The 17,946-nt window shown below is 47.0% G+C and overlaps 1 protein-coding gene across 2 annotated transcripts in view; it reads left to right on the top strand.

Annotated features, from left to right (window-relative positions):
• Positions 1 to 17,946, top strand: part of EIF4E (eukaryotic translation initiation factor 4E) — a 172,213-nt gene that overhangs the window by 82,450 nt on the left and 71,817 nt on the right. For both annotated transcript variants that reach the window (XM_033957343.1, XM_033957349.1), the window contains exon 4: positions 206 to 269. In XM_033957343.1, coding sequence (XP_033813234.1) covers positions 206 to 269 — 64 coding nt within the window. The remainder of the gene's footprint in view (positions 1 to 205; positions 270 to 17,946) is intronic.

Here is a 17,946-nt window from a genome sequence, read left to right on the forward strand (position 1 = left end):
GTTATGTTCTTCAAGCTAAATAAAATTTTGGTACTCTGAGCTTGATGAAATTTAGTTTTGTTCCCTGAAGCACATAACATAGTGTAAAACAATAAAAGATGCAGTCTTTTTAGTATTGCAAACTATAGATTAATTCTTTCATGAGTATGTATGCTATCATAATTTTTTACTTAAGTTTTTTTTTCCTTTCTTTTGTTTTAAATAGTTTATACAATCATATCCAGCTGTCTAGTAATTTAATGTCTGGCTGCGACTACTCACTGTTCAAGGTAGGCTTATTCTGTTTGATACTTGGTTTTTTTTATTTTAATAATGAGTGAATCATTTTGTTTGCATAAATCCGAGCACTTAACATTATTTGCAGAAGTTGTTTTCTATCGTTTTCTTCTGTTTTAATAAGACATGAGTAACTATTAAGAGGCTTGAAATTTCTGTTTTTTTTTAGGGGGGGATTGTGTGTTGCCAGTTCAGTACTTGGATTATCGTATTTATCAAGAAAAAATATGTCCATTGTAGGCAATAAAAATAAAAGCACTGTAGTGGGTTCATGTAGAACAGGAGTGTCAAAGTCCCTCCTCGAGGGTAGCAGTCCAATTAGGTTTTCAGGATTTCCCCAATGAATATGCATGAGATCTATTAGCATACAATGAAAGCAATGCATGCAAATAGATCTCATGCATATTCATTGGGGAAATCCTGAAAACCCGACTGGATTCCAGCCCTCAAGGAGGGACTTTGACACCCCTGATGTAGAATATGGGCCAGTCCAGTATTTTAATGGCAGTGCTGTGCATTGTCATGCAAAAGGCCTAGATTCAGATATTGGGTTAGGTCTTCCTTTTTCCAGGTTGATAGGACTATAGGCAGAGATTTATGGGGTAATAAACTAATTAGTGCAATATAAACACTTCGTGTCTAGGTTTACACCATAACTGAAGCCACGAGTTCGGCTCTGTGCCAACTTATACGAGTGAACAAAGAAGCCCAGGATATCTGAAATAGTTTATTATAAAGGTATAAAAATAGGTATTCACACAAGCCAGCAGTAAATAACAACTAATAATTGTTCACAATATCTCTGAATAGATATATATATATATGTCAGCACACAATTATTACACAGTAATCACTAAGTAAATGAGTAAACATGACTAATTCTTACACACAAGTATAATTCCTTATAATACTAAGTCCTGATATGAGCAGCAATCTATTAAAGCTTATCACCAAGGGGACCTAAAGTTCCTATCCACAGAACAAGGATCTATATAACTCAGCACTGTAAAAGATAATTCCTTTCTCACTCTTTGATAATGCCTCAGCAAATCCTGGAGATAGAATCCTTCTTTTCAGCTTAGCAAGGTATAGAGATTCGTCTGGTCAGACAAGGTAGTTTCTCACTGGAGCAGCTGTAATATATTTGCCAGAGTTCCTTTTGCGATAGAAGCCAGATCTGTTTAAAAAACAGTTCTGCGTCTTCACTCTCTTACGAGAGCTAGTCACAAAAGGGAACTTTTATCAGTTCTTAAGCGGTTCACCCAAATCCCAAATTGTCTAATTCTTAGCAAACGCCTTTCTCCTTAGGTCATGTCAGATGACCCTTCAGGACCAATCAAAGCAGAACAGCAAGAATGAATAGTCTTTTCTTGGGCAGAGGCCTTGGAAGGAGTCATAGATGATAAGCACAAAACATAGATCATAACTCCTCCAGGTTTCACACATGAGCTGGACACGCTAGGGTGGGCCCATGTCATAAGAACATAAGCAATGCCTCCACTGGGTCAGACCTGAGGTCCATCGTGTCCAGCAGTCTGCTCACGCGGCGGCCCAACAGGTCCAGGACCTGTGCAGTAATCCTCTATCTATACCCCTCTATCCCTTTTTCCAGCAGGAAATTGTCCAATCCTTTCTTGAACCCCAGTACCGTACTCTGCCCTAATACGCCCTCTGGAAGCGCATTTCAGGTGTCCACCACACGTTGGATAAAGAAAAACTTCCTAGCATTCATTTTGAATCTGTCCCCTTTCAACTTTTCCGAATGCCCTCTTGTTCTCATTATTTTTTTGAAAGTTTGAAGAATCTACTCTCTCTATGCCCTTCATGATCTTGTAAGTCTCTATCATATCCCCTCTAAGTCTCCTCTTCTCCAGGGAAAAGAGTCCCAGTTTCTCCAATCTCTCAGCATATGAAAGGTTTTCCATACCTTTTATCAGACGTGTCGCTCTCTTCTGAACCCTCTCGAGTACAATATTGGACGCAGTACTCCAAATGCGGACGCACCATCGCCCGATACAACGGCAGGATAACTTCTTTCGTTCTGGTAGTAATACCTTTCTTGTTTATACCTAGCATTCTATTCGCTCTCTTAGCGGCCGCTGCGCACTGTGCCGTCTGCTTCATTGTCATGTCCACCATTACCCCCAAGTCCCTTTCTTGGGTACTCTCCTTCAATAACATCCCTCCCATCGTATAGCTGTACCTCGGGTTTCTGCTTTCCACAAGTAGTACTTTACATTTCTCAACGTTGAACTTCATTTGCCGTCTCGTTGCCCATTCCCCTAGTTTGTTCAAGTCCCTTTGCAATTCTTCGCATTCCTCTTTAGTCTGAGCTTCACTAAATAGTTTGGTGTCATCCGCAAATTTTATTATCTCATACTTCATCCCTGTTTCTAGATCATTTATAAATATATTAAATAGCAGCGGCCCAAGCACCGAGCCCTACGGGACACCACTCGTGACCTTCCTCCAGTCCGAGTAGTGGCCCTTCACTCCTACCCTCTGTTTCCTACTCGCCAACCAGTTTCTGATCCATCTATGTACATCTCCTTCCACCCTATGGTTCTTCAGTTTTCGAAGTAGGCGTTCATGGGGTACTTTGTTCAAAGGCTTTTTGGAAATCTAGATATATGATGTCTATGGGGTCTCCTCTATCCGTTTGTTTGTCCTTGAATGGAAACATACAGTTCTTGTAAATACATCCAGAATGCATCAGGCAGAGATGGTTCATGCCTTGCTTGACAGGAGTTTTTGAGGCCTAACATTAGGTGAATCAGGAATCACCCTACAGGACCAATAATTTTGATCAAATCGTTGAACAGTGATGCCTAGTGACCAGTTGTAGGATCTATGATTGCAGGATTTTGGAAAGAACCCGGCTTTGTGGCGTCCGACCAGAGACTGCCACAGATTGCCCATATGATTGTCTAGTGTAAAACTGATTTTTTTTTTTTTTTTTAAAAGGGTTCTGGAGTGATTCAGAAAATTACTGATTAGTAAGTCTGGCTTCAGTTCCGGGCAAGATGGTGGGAACAAATATAAAGAATAAAATTATGGAACATGTAGACAAACATGGTTTAATGGGTCAGAGCTCACCAGTTTGCTTCATTTCTTTGAAAGTGTGAATAAACATGTGGATAAAAGTGATCTGGTTGATGTAATGCAAGCTTATCCAACCTTTTTCTATCAGGGACCACGTTTATTATTTTGTAACAATCAAAGGGCCATAACAAGAACCGTTGTTCATCCCAGGACAAGCAGGCAGCATATTCTCACTGATGGGTAATGTCACCGGAGCTCCCGGTACGGACCACTTTAAAAGTGCATCACCACTTTAAGTCTTTTAGAAAGTTTGCGATAGCCCGCACTGCGCATGCGCGAGTGCCTTCCTGCCCGAAGTAGGCGCGCAGTCCAGTTTCTTAGTTTCTGTGGACTTACTGATTTGTAAGTCCGAAGCTACCTTGTTTAAAGTAAATAACATTATTTTATGTAATTGTAAATAACTTAGTATTTGATGAATCACTTATTCGGGTTGCTAATAAAAACTTAAACTAAGAAGATGCGTTTTCAATGGCCGTTGAAATTATTTTCTCGCTTCCTTCCTGCTCTCGCAGATTTCTTTGACTTTGTCATTTTTTTCTTTTATTTCTTTCTCTTTTTTTGCCTTGTGTTAAAAAAAAAAAAAATTATTTGAACCGGACACTCCATCTCTGATAAACCCCCTGAGATCCAAAAAGGATCTTAGCTGATCAGGCGCATAAAATACATATTTCAAACCCATATATTTAATAATACACTTGCAGGGGTAGGTTAACATAAAGATAGCACCCAATTTCTTTGTCTCAGCTCTCATTGCAAGAAATAACTTGCACCTTTCTTGGGTTAATTTTGTTACATCATGATATAACCCAATTTTTTGGCCACAAAATTGTGGAATAGAGCTTTTGAAAAATAATCTCATTATAGAATTAAGATCTTTGTAAATGGGGGGTTTGACGTATTAAGCCTTTTCCTAAATAGTTTCCTGTAACATCTCTCGGTAATTTTGATTATCCCAGGACAAGCAGGCATCATATTCTTTACATGTGAGTGACGTCACCAACGGAGCCCCCTAGCGGATGTTTTCACAAGCAGACTTGATTGAAGTGCGCCACAGCCTCAAGGAAGGCAAACAAAATGTTGGGCATCATTAAGAAGGGTATCACGACCAGGACGAAGGAAGTCATCCTGCCACTATATTGTGCAATGGTGCGCCTGCACCTGGAGTACTGTGTCCAGTACTGGTCGCCATACCTCAAGAAGGACATGGCGGTACTTGAGAGAGTCCAAAGAAGAGCAACTAAGCTAATAAAGGGTATGGAGGACCTCTCATATGCTGACAGGCTGAAAAAGCTGGGGCTTTTCTCCCTGGAAAAGCGGAGACTTCAAGGAGACATGATAGAAACCTTCAAGATCATGAAGGGCATAGAAAGAGTAGACAGGGTCAGATTTTTCAAATTATGGGGAACCACAAGTACAAGGGGGCACTCAGAGAAATTGAAAGGGGGAAGGTTTAGAACAAACACCAGGAAGTTCTTTTTCACCCAGAGGGTGGTGGATACATGGAACGCGCTACCGGAGGATGTGATAAGCAGGAGCACGCTACAGGGCTTCAAAGAAGGTTTGGATAGGTACCTGGAAGACAAAGGGATTGAGGGGTACAGATAGGAGTAGAGATAGGTTATAGGGAGAGGATTAGAGGCAGTTACAAATTAGTCAGGGACACTGTTCAGGCAATTGGGCCTGTTAGGCCGCCGCAGGAGCGGACCGCTGGGCAAGATGGACCTCTGGTCTGCCTCAGCGGAGGAAACTTCTTATGTTCTTAAGACCTTCAAGCTTGCGATTGGCCCACGCATGCGCGCGTGCCCCTCCCGCCCGACCTAGGGCATGCATCTCCTCAGCGTGGCCTCAGTTCTATGTTTTCCGCGGAGCCAGAAGCACTGCTCCCTAGCTTCGCGCGATCTCATTGTCCCTCTTGCACTGCGGCTTATTTGGTTATTTTTAGTATAGTCGCTATGTCTTTATTTTTCTTTTTGTATATTTTTGACCGGGTTCCCGGTCTTGTTCTGGCTGCCTGGCCTTGCAGGGCTGCGATCGTCCTTTTTTTTATGTCCCGGCCTTGTTCCAGGTTTAAAAACTGTACCCAGTGCAACCGGGTTATCTCCATCACAAACCTTCATCGTTGGTGTGTGGAGTGCCTGGGTGCAGAGCACCGCGCTGAGTTGTGTCCACATTATGCGACTTTGCAACCGCGGGCTCTTCATCAGAGGGTGGCCAAGATTCTTCAACTCTTTGGCCCCATGGATCCTGCGGGACAGGCCTCAAGCTCGGTCTCGGCACCCTCGTTGGGTGCCTTGGGCTCGAAGTCCTCGGCCTCAAAGGCTCCGGCCTCAGCTCCTCCTGCTACTCCGGTCTCGGGTAAGTCTCCTTTCCTCCTCAGGTATGCCGGCAAAGAAGCCTACCTCAGAGTCTCCTGTCAGTGCCGCCTCGCTGGCGTCTTCGAGACATCATTCTAAGCGTGCCTCCTCACGTAGGGAATACTCTTCTCGAGGTTGTCCCGAAGGAGCGCACTGCTACATCTACGATCCAACAGCCTTTGGTCCTCGGTTCGAGGACATGCTTAAGGCTATCCTTACCACGCAGCTTTCCTCGTTGGTGAGCCAATTGGTCCTGACCTCGACGTCTCTGACCTCGGTCTTGACCCACTTCCGTGGAGATGATGCGGTATATAAACTTAAGGCTTAGTTTAGTTTGGCCTTGGTCTGACCAGCCTGAGCGTCTTTCTCTCGTGTCTCGGGGCCATACCCGCAAGACTCGTCGGGTTCCCTCGAGCGATTCTTAATCCCCCGAGTCACCTGTGCCTTTTCAAGGATCCAGACCTGGGGGCTGCTTTTTGCCCGCTACTATTTAGAGGCTTGCCCCTCCTAAAAAGCTCCGGTCCTCTCTGCCCCTTTGGGGCAGGTCTCCGACCGCTAAGCCTTCCAGGCACACTCTTGTCCTCGAGTTGGACACTAGTTTGCGTTCCTCGTCACAGCAGATGCCAGCCTCTAAGGGGTCTTCTAAATTGGTGGAGGAATTTTCTTTTGCCCCGTCTTCTCCGATGCTCCGCCAGCTGATTCCTCGGACTCCGGGGTCCTCGCCGGTCCACCTTGCACGAGGTGGTTCCTCAACGCCCCCCAGACATTTTAGTTGAACCTCTTCGATCTCCCATTCGCGGGACTCCAAGACCCCGGCTTACTATTCAAGGGAAATTTTTCCCTCTTTCTCGGCTGCCCCCAGATCTCGCTCGGGGTCTCCTCAGGGGGAAGAGTCTTCTTCTCGAAACTCCTCCTTTACTCGTTTCATCTCTGACATGGGAAGGGCCTTGAACCTAGACCTCCAGTCTGAGTCCCGTTATACCCAGGAATTCCTGGCGGAAATGGTTGTTGATCATCAGCCCCGTGAAGCGCTGTGCTTGCCATTGCACCAGGTTCTCCGGCAAACATTTCTCCGGAACCTGGACACCCCCTATGCGGTCACGGCCATTCCCTCCAAGTTGGAGTCCTGTTACCGGATGATCCCGGTTAAGGGGTTTGAGAGTTCTTAGCTTTATTACCAATCCTTGGTGGTTGAGTCTTCCTTGAAGAAGTCCAACGCCTTGAGAGTTTACGCTGCCGTCCCTCCGGGCAAGGAGGGTCGTACGATAGCCAAATTTGGTTGCCGTCTTTATCAAAACTCAATGATGGCGAACCATGTCCTCAACTATAATTTTATCTTCCTCAGGTTCTGTGTGGACGCCCTCCGCTCGTTCCGGGAGGAGGTGCTGGCGTCTCGGCATCAGGAATTTCGTCTCCTCGAGGAGACCCTCTCCCAGCTCCGTCTCTATATGTTTCAGGCGACCTATGATGCCTTCGAGTTATCCTCGAGGGTCACGGCGTTTGCCATCGCCATGTGTCGTTTCGCTTGGCTCAGGATTGTGGACATAGATCCCAATCTCCAGGATCGTCTTGCCAATCTCCCTTGCGTGGGTAATGAGCTCTTTGATGATTCCATAGAGGCAGCCACCAAGCGCCTCTCGGAACATGAACGGTCCTTCGCTTCTCTGGTGATACTTAAGCCAAAGACCCCTCCGGCTCGGCAATACATAATTCCTCTCCGGAGGTATCCGCAGAAATCTACTCCTGCATTCTCTCAGCCTCCTTTGAAGTGGCCACAACAGCAGCAGTAGCGACAAGCTAAGGCTCAGCTGCCGGCTCCAGCGAAATCTGGGCCGTCTTTTGAACAATTCCAGTCTGAGCCTTCGGGCTCCCTTCTTTCTGGAGACTTCTCGCCTCCCCATCTGGGGGCGTCTCCATCATTTCTACACCCAGTGGGTTACTCCCTACACTTCAGTCACGTACCCCCGGACCTTCCTCCAAGAGAGTTTCCTTCTGCCCAGTCTCAGCTGCCTCTCCTTCTGCAGGAAGCTCGGGCCCTTCTTCGCTTTCAAGCGGTCGAGGAGGTTCCTCTGGACCAGTGGAATATGGGATTTTATTCCCGGTACTTTCTGGTACCCAAGAAGACGGGGGATCTGGGTCCGATCCTAGACCTCCGTGCTCTGAACAAGTTTCTAGTCAGGGACCGGTTCAGAATGCTCACCCTTCCTACCTTGTACCCCCTCTTGGACGAGGGGAACTGGCTGTGCTCACTAGACCTCAAGGAGGCATACACACACATTCCGATACACCCGGTCTCTTGCCGGCATCTGAGATTCCGGGTGGGGGATCTCCACCTCCAATATGGTGTCCTTCCCTTCGGCCTGGCGGCCTCTCCAAGGGTTTTCACGAAATGTCTAGTTGTGGTAGCTGTGGCCCTGCGTCTCCGCGGCCTGCAGGTGTTTCCCTACCTTGACGACTGCTTGATTAAAGTGTCCTCGCGCCGTGAAGTTCTGCAAGCGATGAATCAGACCATCTTGCTCCTTCAGAGTCTCGGCTTCGAGGTGAACTTCCCCAAGTCTCACCTCTGTCCATCTCAGTCTCTGGAATTCACCGGAGCGGTCCTGGACACGGTTCGTCTCCGCTCCTTCTTGTCTCGGCCTCGTTAGGAGGCCCTTGTTTGTTTATGCCAGAGGGTGGCCCATCTGTCCTCGACCCTGGCTCGGCTCCTGATGGTCCTCCTGGGTCACTTGGCCTCTACGGTTCACGTGACTCCTTTTTCCAGACTTCACCTCCGTTTTCCACAATGGACTCTTGCATCCCAATGGAACCAGGATCGAGATCCTGTCTCTCGACTCATTGTCGTGACTACTTTGTTGAAGTCTCTCAGTTGGTGGATGCTCTCTTCCAATCTTTCCAGAGGTTTTCTGTTTCATGTCCCCCCTCCGCAGAAGGTCCTCACGACGGACTCGTCGACCTATGCTTGGGGGGCTCATCTGGACGGTCTACGCACTCAGGGTCTTTGGTCCAGTGCCGACCACCTTTGTCACATCAATCTGCTGGAGCTTCGGGCGATTTTCCTCGCCCTGAAGGCTTTTGTCACCTGCTTCGCGACTGAGTGGTGCTGATCCGCACGGACAACCAGGTCGCCATGTATTATATCAACAAACAAGGGGGTACGGGGTCCCTGTCCCTGTGCCAAGAGGCGATGCTGCTCTGGGATTGGACCATCCGCTGCAACATATTCCTTCGAACGGTCTACATTCAAGGCCAGCACAATTGTCTGACGGATAGTTTGAGTCGTCTTCTGCACCCTCATGAGTGGTCCATCCATTCCTTGATCCTGCGTCAAGTGTTTGCTCGTTGGGGGACTCTGGACATCAATCTGTTCGCATCTCCCCTCAATCACAAGTTGCCCCGCTTCTGTTCCAGGATTTACACCCCTCTCAGGCTCGAGGCAGATGCTTTTCTGCTGGACTGGACGAACTTGTTTCTGTATGCGTTCCCTCCATTCCCTCTGATTCTGAAGACTCTCATCAGGCTCAAGTCCATGAGTGCCACCATGATTCCGATAGCTCCTCGGTGGCCCCGACAGCCGTGGTTCTCCCTTCTGTTGCAACTCAGTTCCAGGGAGCCTTTTCTTCTGCCTGTTTTTCCTTCTCTGCTTACGCAGAGTTGGGGTTCTCTACTTCATCCCAACCTTCAGTCTCTGCACTTTAAGGCTTGGTTCCTCGAGATTTAATGCCCTCGTTCCAGTTCTCACAGCCTGTGCTGGACGTCCTGGAGGCGTCTCAGAAGGAGTCCACTCACCAATGTTACCATCAGAAGTGGACCCGCTTTTATTCCTGGTGTGCTGCTCGGCAGCAGGAGCCACTATCTGCCTCCTTATCTGCTGTTCTGGATTATCTGTTACACTTTACTGGCGCTGGACTCAAATCCACTTCGGTTCGGGTCTACCTTAGTGCCATTGCTGCCTTTCATCAGCCAATTGACGGGAAGACTTTCTGTGTTCATCCTGTGGTTTCCCGCTTCATGAAAGGCCTTTTCCACGTTCATCCGCCCCTTAAACCTCCTCCGGTGGTTTGGGATCTTAACGTGGTCCTTGCTCGCTTGATGAAACCCCCGTTCGAGCTGCTAACGTGCGGGCTCACTTGAAGTATCTTACCTGGAAGGTTGTGTTTCTGATTGCTCTCACTTCTGCCCGTCGGGTCAGTGAGCTTCAAGCCTTGGTAGCGGACCCACCTTTCACTGTCTTCCATCATGATAAGATGGTTCTCCGTACCCATCCTAAGTTCTTGCCTAAGGTTGTCTCTGAGTTTCACATCAACCAATCCATTGTTCTTCCTGTGTTTTTTCCGAAGCTTCATTCTCACCCTGGAGAAGTGGCTCTGCATTCTCTTGATTGTAAGTGTGTGCTGGCCTTCTACTTGAAGCGCACTGCTCCTCATCGTTCTGCTCCCCAGCTGTTTCTCTCTTTCGATCCTAATCGCTTGGGTCGCTCTGTTTCTAAGCGGACCATTTCTAACTGGCTGGCCGCTTGTATCTCTTTCTGTTATGCTCAGGCTGGTCTCTCCCTGCCGGGTCGAGTCATGGGCCACAAGGTCTGAGCGATGGCGGCGTTTGTTGCTTTCCTCCGCTCGACTCCGATTAAAGAAATCTGTAAGGCTGCCACTTGGTCCTCGGTTCATACGTTTACCTCGCACTACTGTCTGGATGCTTTCTCCAGGCGTGACGGACATTTTGGACAGTCCGTTTTGCAAAATCTGTTCTCCTAAATTGCCCACTTTCCCTCTATCCCATTATGGTTAGCTTGGAGGTCTCCCACATGTAGAGAATTTGCTGCCTGCTTGTCCTGGGATAAAGCACAGTTACTTACCATAACAGGTGTTATCCAGGGACAGCAGGCAGATATTCTCGCAACCCACCCACCTCCCTGTAGTTGGCTTCTTTGCTAGCTATCTGAACTGAGGCCACGCTGAGGAGACGCATGCCCTAGGTCGAGCGGGAGGGGCACGCGCTGGCCAATCACAAGCTTGAAGATCTTCAGTTTTGCTAGTCTATATGCTATATGTTGTTTATATGCTAGTCCACTTTTGTTGATAACATTGTTGGGTGACTGGTTTCCTGAAGGCATCAATAATATGTCAAATCAGCTGAGAGATGTAAATTAGAAGATTTCAGCCCGAGAGAAACCAAGCTGTCGGGTGTAATGACTGCAGGTTGGGATGTAGAAGTGATCCCTGACGCTTATGGAGTGCCCCATTGAGCAAAGATGGACTGGAGCTGCAGAGTTGAGAGTCCATTCGTGAGGCTGAAGAATTCTGCCGAGGTTGTCTGCTAGGGAATTCTTCTCCCCTTGAATGTAGACAGCCTTTAAGAAAAGGTTGCGAGCCGTTACCCAAGTCCGGATTTTTTGGACTGCCTGACATAACAGGAGAGAGCCTGTGCCTCCTTGCTTGTTTATGAAGTACATTGCTACTTGATTGTCCGTGTGAAGAAGGAGGACTTGGGGGCAGAGAAGATGATGGAAGGCCTTGAGGGCATAATACATTGCTCTGAGCTCTAGAAAACTGATGTGAAATTTCTGCTTCCTGGCGGTCCAAAGACACTGAGTCTTAAGATCGTCCATATGTTCCCCCCCAAACATAAGGAGATGCGTCCATCGTGATTGATGAGGGAGTAAGTGAAAAAGGAGACCTCTGGATAGATTAGAGGAGGTCATCCACCATTGACACAACTGCAGAAGAGATGTTAGATATATGCTGTGAGAGACGATCCGTAACTTGAGACCACTGAGACGCAAGGGTCCACTGAGGAGTGTGAAGGTGTAGTCGTGCCAGTGGTGTCACATGCACAGTGGAAGCCATGTGGATCAGATGAACCATCATGTGTCTCGCAGAGATGGACTGAAGAGGAAGCAGTTGCTGACAAAGGCGGATGAGAGCCTGAAGGCGATCCTGAGAAACGCTCTCATGAGAGTGGTGTCTAGGATAACTCCAATAAACTGAAGACGTTGAGTCGGAATGAGATGTGATTTGGGGAAGTTGACTTCGAATTCTAGAACCTGAAGAAAATAAATTGTCTGAGATGTTGCTTGGACCTCCTGTGATGTTGCAGCCTTGAACCAGTCGTCCAGGTAAGGAAAGACATGGAGGCCGTGTGATCGGAGAGATGCAGCCACTACAATCAGGCACTTCATGAAGACTCTGGGAGAAGATGCCAGGCCGAAGGGAAGGACCTTATACTGGTAGTGACGTTGGTTTATATGAAAACGGAGGTATTTCCTAGAAGCCGGATGAATTGGAATATTTATTTAAGCTTCCTTGAGATCCAGGAAGCATAGCCAGTCGTTCTGATTGAGGAGAGGATAAAGCAGGACGAGGGAGAGCATGTGAAATTTCTCCTTGACTAGAAATTTGTTGAGAGCTCTGAGATCCAGAATGGGTCAAATTCCTCCAGTCTTCTTTGGAACTAAGAAGTAATGGGAGTAAAATCCCTGATCCTGCTGAGAAAGAGGAACTTCCTCGATGGTATTCAACAGAAGGGATTGAACCTCCTGGAGAAGAGAGGACTGTGCAGGTCCCAAAACAGACTCTCTTGGAGGATGGTCTGGAGGCAGGGTGTGAAAATGGAGTGTAACCCTGACGAATGATGGTTAAGACCCAGAGGTCTGATGTTATGAGCTCCCAGCGAGCGATGAAAAGTTGGAGATGGCCTCCAATGGACTGAGGCAAAGATTGTAAGATGCCGACGGTGCTGTACCCTGAATAAACACATTAAAAGGCTGTGTAGGCTTTTGGGGAGCAGCCTATGGTTTCTGTTGTTGACGGGGTTGCTGCTTCTATCTTCTGGGTCGAGACTAAGCAGGAACTGTAGGTTTAGCAGTAAACCGTCGCTGGTAAGAAGAAGCCGATCTGAAAGGATGAGAAGGTGGAGGTTTCTTTTTAGGCTTGACCAGTGTCCCATCTGGTCTCATGAACGGACAACTTCTGTGTAGCCGTATCCATGGAGGCTCATCTCCAAGACATAGAGCATTAGCAAGCTTGTCTTGAAGGTTCACATCCAGTTCAGACATGCAAAGCCAGGCCAGACATCTCATGGTTACGGACATGGCTGCAGCACAGAGGTAAGTTCTAATGTGTCGTAAGTAGAACGTATCATATATTTTCTCAGCTGAAACTGATCAGAAATGTGATGTTGAAAAGCAGGAAGTTTACTCTCTGGAATGTATTTCTTGAAAAGTGCAATCTGCTTAATCATGTACTTGAGGTAAAATGAAAATTAGTTGCCAGAGCGGTTAGCCAACATGGCATTTTGATAAAGGCGTTTGTCAAATCTATCCATGGCTTTGCCCTCCCTGCCATGGGGCATAGATGTGTAAACACTAGCCCTTGAAGATTTCTTTAAAAGTAGACTCTACCAGGAGAGACTCATGAGAAAGTTGTGGTTTGTCAAACCCAGGAATAGGAACCACTCTGTACAGAGAATCCAACTTGCAAGAAGCCACAGGAATGGTAAGTGGCGTTTCCAGATGGCGTTTCCAGATTTTTATTTAAAAAAAAAAAAAGTTTCCCCTAAAATGTCATGAAGGGGAAGCTTAAGCAGTTCCTTGGGCAGTTGATCATAGTCCAAAGCCTCAAAGAATTGTTTAGACTGTTTGGAATCAGCTTCTAGCGGAATAGACAAGGTTTCTGACATTTGACGCAGAAACTTGGAAAAAGATGACTTTTCAGACAACACAGGAGCCTCTTGAATGTTGAGGTGAATTGTCATCAGAAGAACCCTCATCCTCTGAAAGAAGAGGATCCTGTTCAGAGTCTCCCCTCTTGAACAGAAGATGGATGTGTCGAGAGCTCGTGTCGAAGGCTCAATGTGCTTTAGCTTTTGCAATGCCTTCTGGGACTGCACTGGAGTCGACTCTGGTGATATCTGCGTCGAGGACGACCGGTGCCAGCGAGTCAAAGGGGTCGATTCCCTTGTGGAAAGCCTGCACACCGATGGAGTATGCACTTCAGTTGCAACTGGTGTCGAGGGCTCAGACCGGACTGGCACCGGGGGAGTCGGTGTCAAAACGGGCACAAGTTGGGTCAGCACCAGCATTTGGAAATGCTAACCCAATTCCTCCCTAAGCAAATTGTCAATTTTTTTTTGCTTGAGGGTAAGCACTGGTACCACTGGCTTTTTTGCCAGTACCTTCAGTGTGGCTCTATGCTCTGGCAATGAGGATGCCAATGACAAGGCAGTCACCGATATCTGAGCGGAGAATTTTTTGGGCTTCTTAGAGGTCGGCAGGACTTGGATCACTGCTACTTTGACCTGATGCCCAGACGGGGTGGGGGAAGGCTTCTTAGCCGGCTTACCCACAGAAGGCTGCGACACCAAAGTATGTTTCTGTCGGTGTCGAAGGCGCCGCCGACGTTGGAAGAGATGTCGATTCCCCTTCCATTCCAACGCTGAAGAGAAGTTGCTGTTGAATGAGGCAGTTCTTCAAAGTTCTTTTTTGGAGAGAAGAACAGCAGGAACAAGTCTCTGGACAGTGCTCAGGTCCCAAACACTGGAGACACCAGCGATGCGGATCAGTCATGGAAATGGGGCAAGCACAACGTCCACGCTTTTTAAAATCTATCTGCGGGCGGGACATCAAAGGAAAGACGGCCCCGGAAAGATCGAAATCAGAGGCCAAGGTAGTTGAACAGGCCCCACGAGAGGGAAAAAACAATTTTTTTAAAACAATTTTATTTTTATTAATTATAACTTTTTCACAAGTATAACTTCTTGTTTAAGGAAATACAGAGTCATAGTCCAACATAAAAACAAATCTAAGTACAAATTAAGAAGTAATAACAATCTTATGGAAATGTCCTTAAGACCACAAACAGAAGGAAAGGAGAAAAGCACAGTTACTTACCGTAACAGGTGTTATCCAGGGACAGCAGGCAGATATTCTCTATATGTGGGCGCTTTTGTTGATAACCTGGCGGTTGTTGATAACCTGGTTTTCTTCCTGGTGTCTTCTTCACCATCATGATCCCACTTCCTTGTCAGTGGAATTGGTGTTAGATTATCTACTCCAGGGGTGCCCACACTTTTTTTTGACTTGCGAGCTACATTTAAAATGACCAAGTCAACATGATGTACCAACAATAAAATTAAAAAAAAAACACAAAGCACACTGTACGCAGAGAAAATGTTAATTATTTATGGTCCGGGATTTTTTTCAAAGAGGTCAAGGCAGATGACTTTATGCAATGTCACCTCAGTAACACAACTATACAAAAATAGACAAATATACCCTCTCCCTTTTTACTAAACCGCAATAGCAGTTTTTAGCACAGGGAGCTGCACTGAATGCCCTGCGCTGCTCTCGATGCTCATAGGCTCCCTGCGCTAAAAACCGCTATTGTGGTTTAGTAAAAGGGGGCCATAGTGCAAAATATAGACAGCAGATATAAATTCTCAAAATGGACACATTTTGATCACTAAATTGAAAAAATCATTTTTCCTACCTTTTTATCTGGTGATTTCATGAGTCTCTGGTTGCACTTCCTTCTTCTGTAAAGCCAATATTTCTTTCTTTCTTACTTTTTCTCCCCCCCCCCCGCCTCCCTCTTTCTTTCTGCTTTTCTTTCTCTCTCCCCCTGGCCCCCCTCTTTCTTTCTTTCTTTCTCTCTCCCCCTCTCCCCCTGCCCCCTCTTTATTTCTGCTTTTCTTCCTCTCTCCCCCTGCCACCCTAAGCCATCGTGCCGATTTCTCCACTTCCCCGATTCTTTCCTTACCCCCACCCCCAAGCCACCAATGCAATTTCTCCCTGCTGCTTCCTCGAGCCAGGCCTGGCGAGTACAAGTGCTGGGCCCACAAGACTTCTCCGACGTCAAGTCTAATGTTGGGGAGGAAGTTCCAGGCCAGCCAGGCGACTGGCTGGCCCAGAACTTCCTCTCAGATGTCAGAATTGACGTCGGAGGTGAAGTTTTGTAAGTCCGGCGCTTATACGTGCCAGGCCTGGCTTTGGGGAAGCAGCAGGGAGAAAAAGATCACAAAGGCAATGCGATCGACTCGCGTTGCCTTTGTGATCTACTGGTCGATCGCGATCGACCATTTGGGCACACCTGATCTCCATCTATCTGACTCTGGTCTCAAGTCTACATCTATCAGAATTCATTTCAGTGCTATTACAGCTTTTCACATGCCAGTCGAGGGAAAACCTCTTACTGCTCATCCTTTGGTCTCCAAATTCATTAAAGGACTAATCAATGTTAAACCACCTCTCAAGCCTCTGCCTGTCGTCTGGGCCCTTAATGTGGTTCTTTCCAGGTTGATGAAGCCACCATTTGAACCAATGGCCATAGCTCATCTCAAGTTTCTCACCTGGAAAGTTGTCTTCCTTATTGCTCTCACCTCTGCCAGGAGGGTCAGTGAATTACAAGCATTGGTGGCAGATCACCCTTCACAGTTTTTCACCATGATAAAGTGGTTCTATGCACGCATCCAAAGTTTCTACCGAAAGTTGTCACGGAGTTTCATCTCAATCAATCAGTTGTTCTACCAGTGTGTTTTCCTAAGCCTCATTCTTATGCAGGAGAAACCGCTTTGCATACTTTGGAGTATAAACATGCTTTGGCTATTACATCGACCGGACAAAGCCTCATCGCACTTCTCCCCAACTCTTCCTCTCATTTGATTCAAACAAGTTGGGGCATCCTGTTTCCAAGAGAACGATTTCCAACTTGCTGGAAACTGGAGAGTCGTGTCACAGCCCCCAAAATTAGAGTTATAGCAGTTTCTGTTGCTTTCCTCAGATCTACTCCCATTGAGGAAATCTATAAAGCTACCACCTGGTCCTCAGTTCATACATTCACTTCTCACTATTGTCTGAAGTTCTTCTCTAGACGGGATGGGCACTTCGGCCAATCTCTATTACAAAATTTATTTTCCTAAAGGCCAACACTCCCACATCTCATTCTTGTTAGCTTGGAGGTCACACATCAGTGAGAATATGCTGCCTGCTTGTCCTGGGATAAAAAGCACAGTTACTTACTGTAACAGGTGTTATCCAGGGATAGCAGGCAGATATTCTCACAACCCACCCACCTCCCCGGGTTGACTTCTTAGCTTTAACTGAGGGACCGTGCGCCCTACATCAGGCGGGCAGGCAGGCGGGAAGGCACTCGCGCATGCGCGGTTCGGACTATCGCAAACTTTCTAAAGACTTAAAGTGGCTATGCCCTTTTAAAGTGGCCGTACCGAGGCTCCGTCGGTGACGTCGCCCATCAGTGAGAATATCTGCCTGCTGTCCCTGGATAATACCTGTTAAAGGTACTTGGACTGGAAGAGCGTCACCAGTGGGGTGCCGCAGGGCTCGGTGCTTGGACCCGTGCTCTTCAACATCTTTATAAACGATCTGGACATAGGTAGGACAAGTGAGGTGATTAAATTTGTGGACGAAACAAAGTTGTTCAGAGTAGTGAAGACACAGTGGAATTGCGAAGATCTGCAACGTGATATAATCACGCTCGAGGAATGGGCATCGACATGGCAGATGAGGTTCAACGTGGATGAGTGTAAAGTGATGCATGTCGGTAACAAAAATCTCATGCATGAATACAGGATGTCCGGGGTGGTACTTGGAGAGACCTCCCAGGAAAGAGACTTGGGAGTTCTGATTGACAAGTCGATGAAGCCGTCCGCGTAATGTACAGGGCAGTGAAAAGGACGAACAGAATACTAGGAATGATAAAGAAAGAGATCACAAACAGATTGGAGAAGGTTATCATGCCGCTGTACCGGGCCATGGTGTGCCCTCACCTGGAGTACTGCGTCTAGCACTTGTCGCTGTACATGAAGAAGGACACGGTACTACTCAAAAGGGTCCAGAGAAGAGTGACTAAGATGGTTAAGGGGCTGGAGGAGTTACTGTACAGCAAAAGATTAGAGAAACTCGGCTTCTTCTCCCTCGAACAGAGGAGATTGAGAGGGGACATGATTGAAACATTCAAGGTACTAAAGGGATAGACTTAATGGGTAAGGACATGTTGTTCACCCTCTCCAAGGTAAGGAGAACAAGAGGGCACTCTCTAAAATTGAAAGGGGATAGATTCCATACGAACGTAAGGAAGTTCTTCACCCAGAGAGTGGTAGAAAACTGGAACGCTCTTCCAGAGGCTGTCACAGAGGAAAATATCCTCCAGTGATTCAAGACAAAGTTAGACAAGTTCCTGCTGAATTGGAAATACGCAGTTAG

The sequence above is a fragment of the Geotrypetes seraphini genome, chromosome 1, assembly GCF_902459505.1.
Source record: "Geotrypetes seraphini chromosome 1, aGeoSer1.1, whole genome shotgun sequence".
NCBI classification, from domain to species: Eukaryota; Metazoa; Chordata; class Amphibia; order Gymnophiona; family Dermophiidae; genus Geotrypetes; species Geotrypetes seraphini.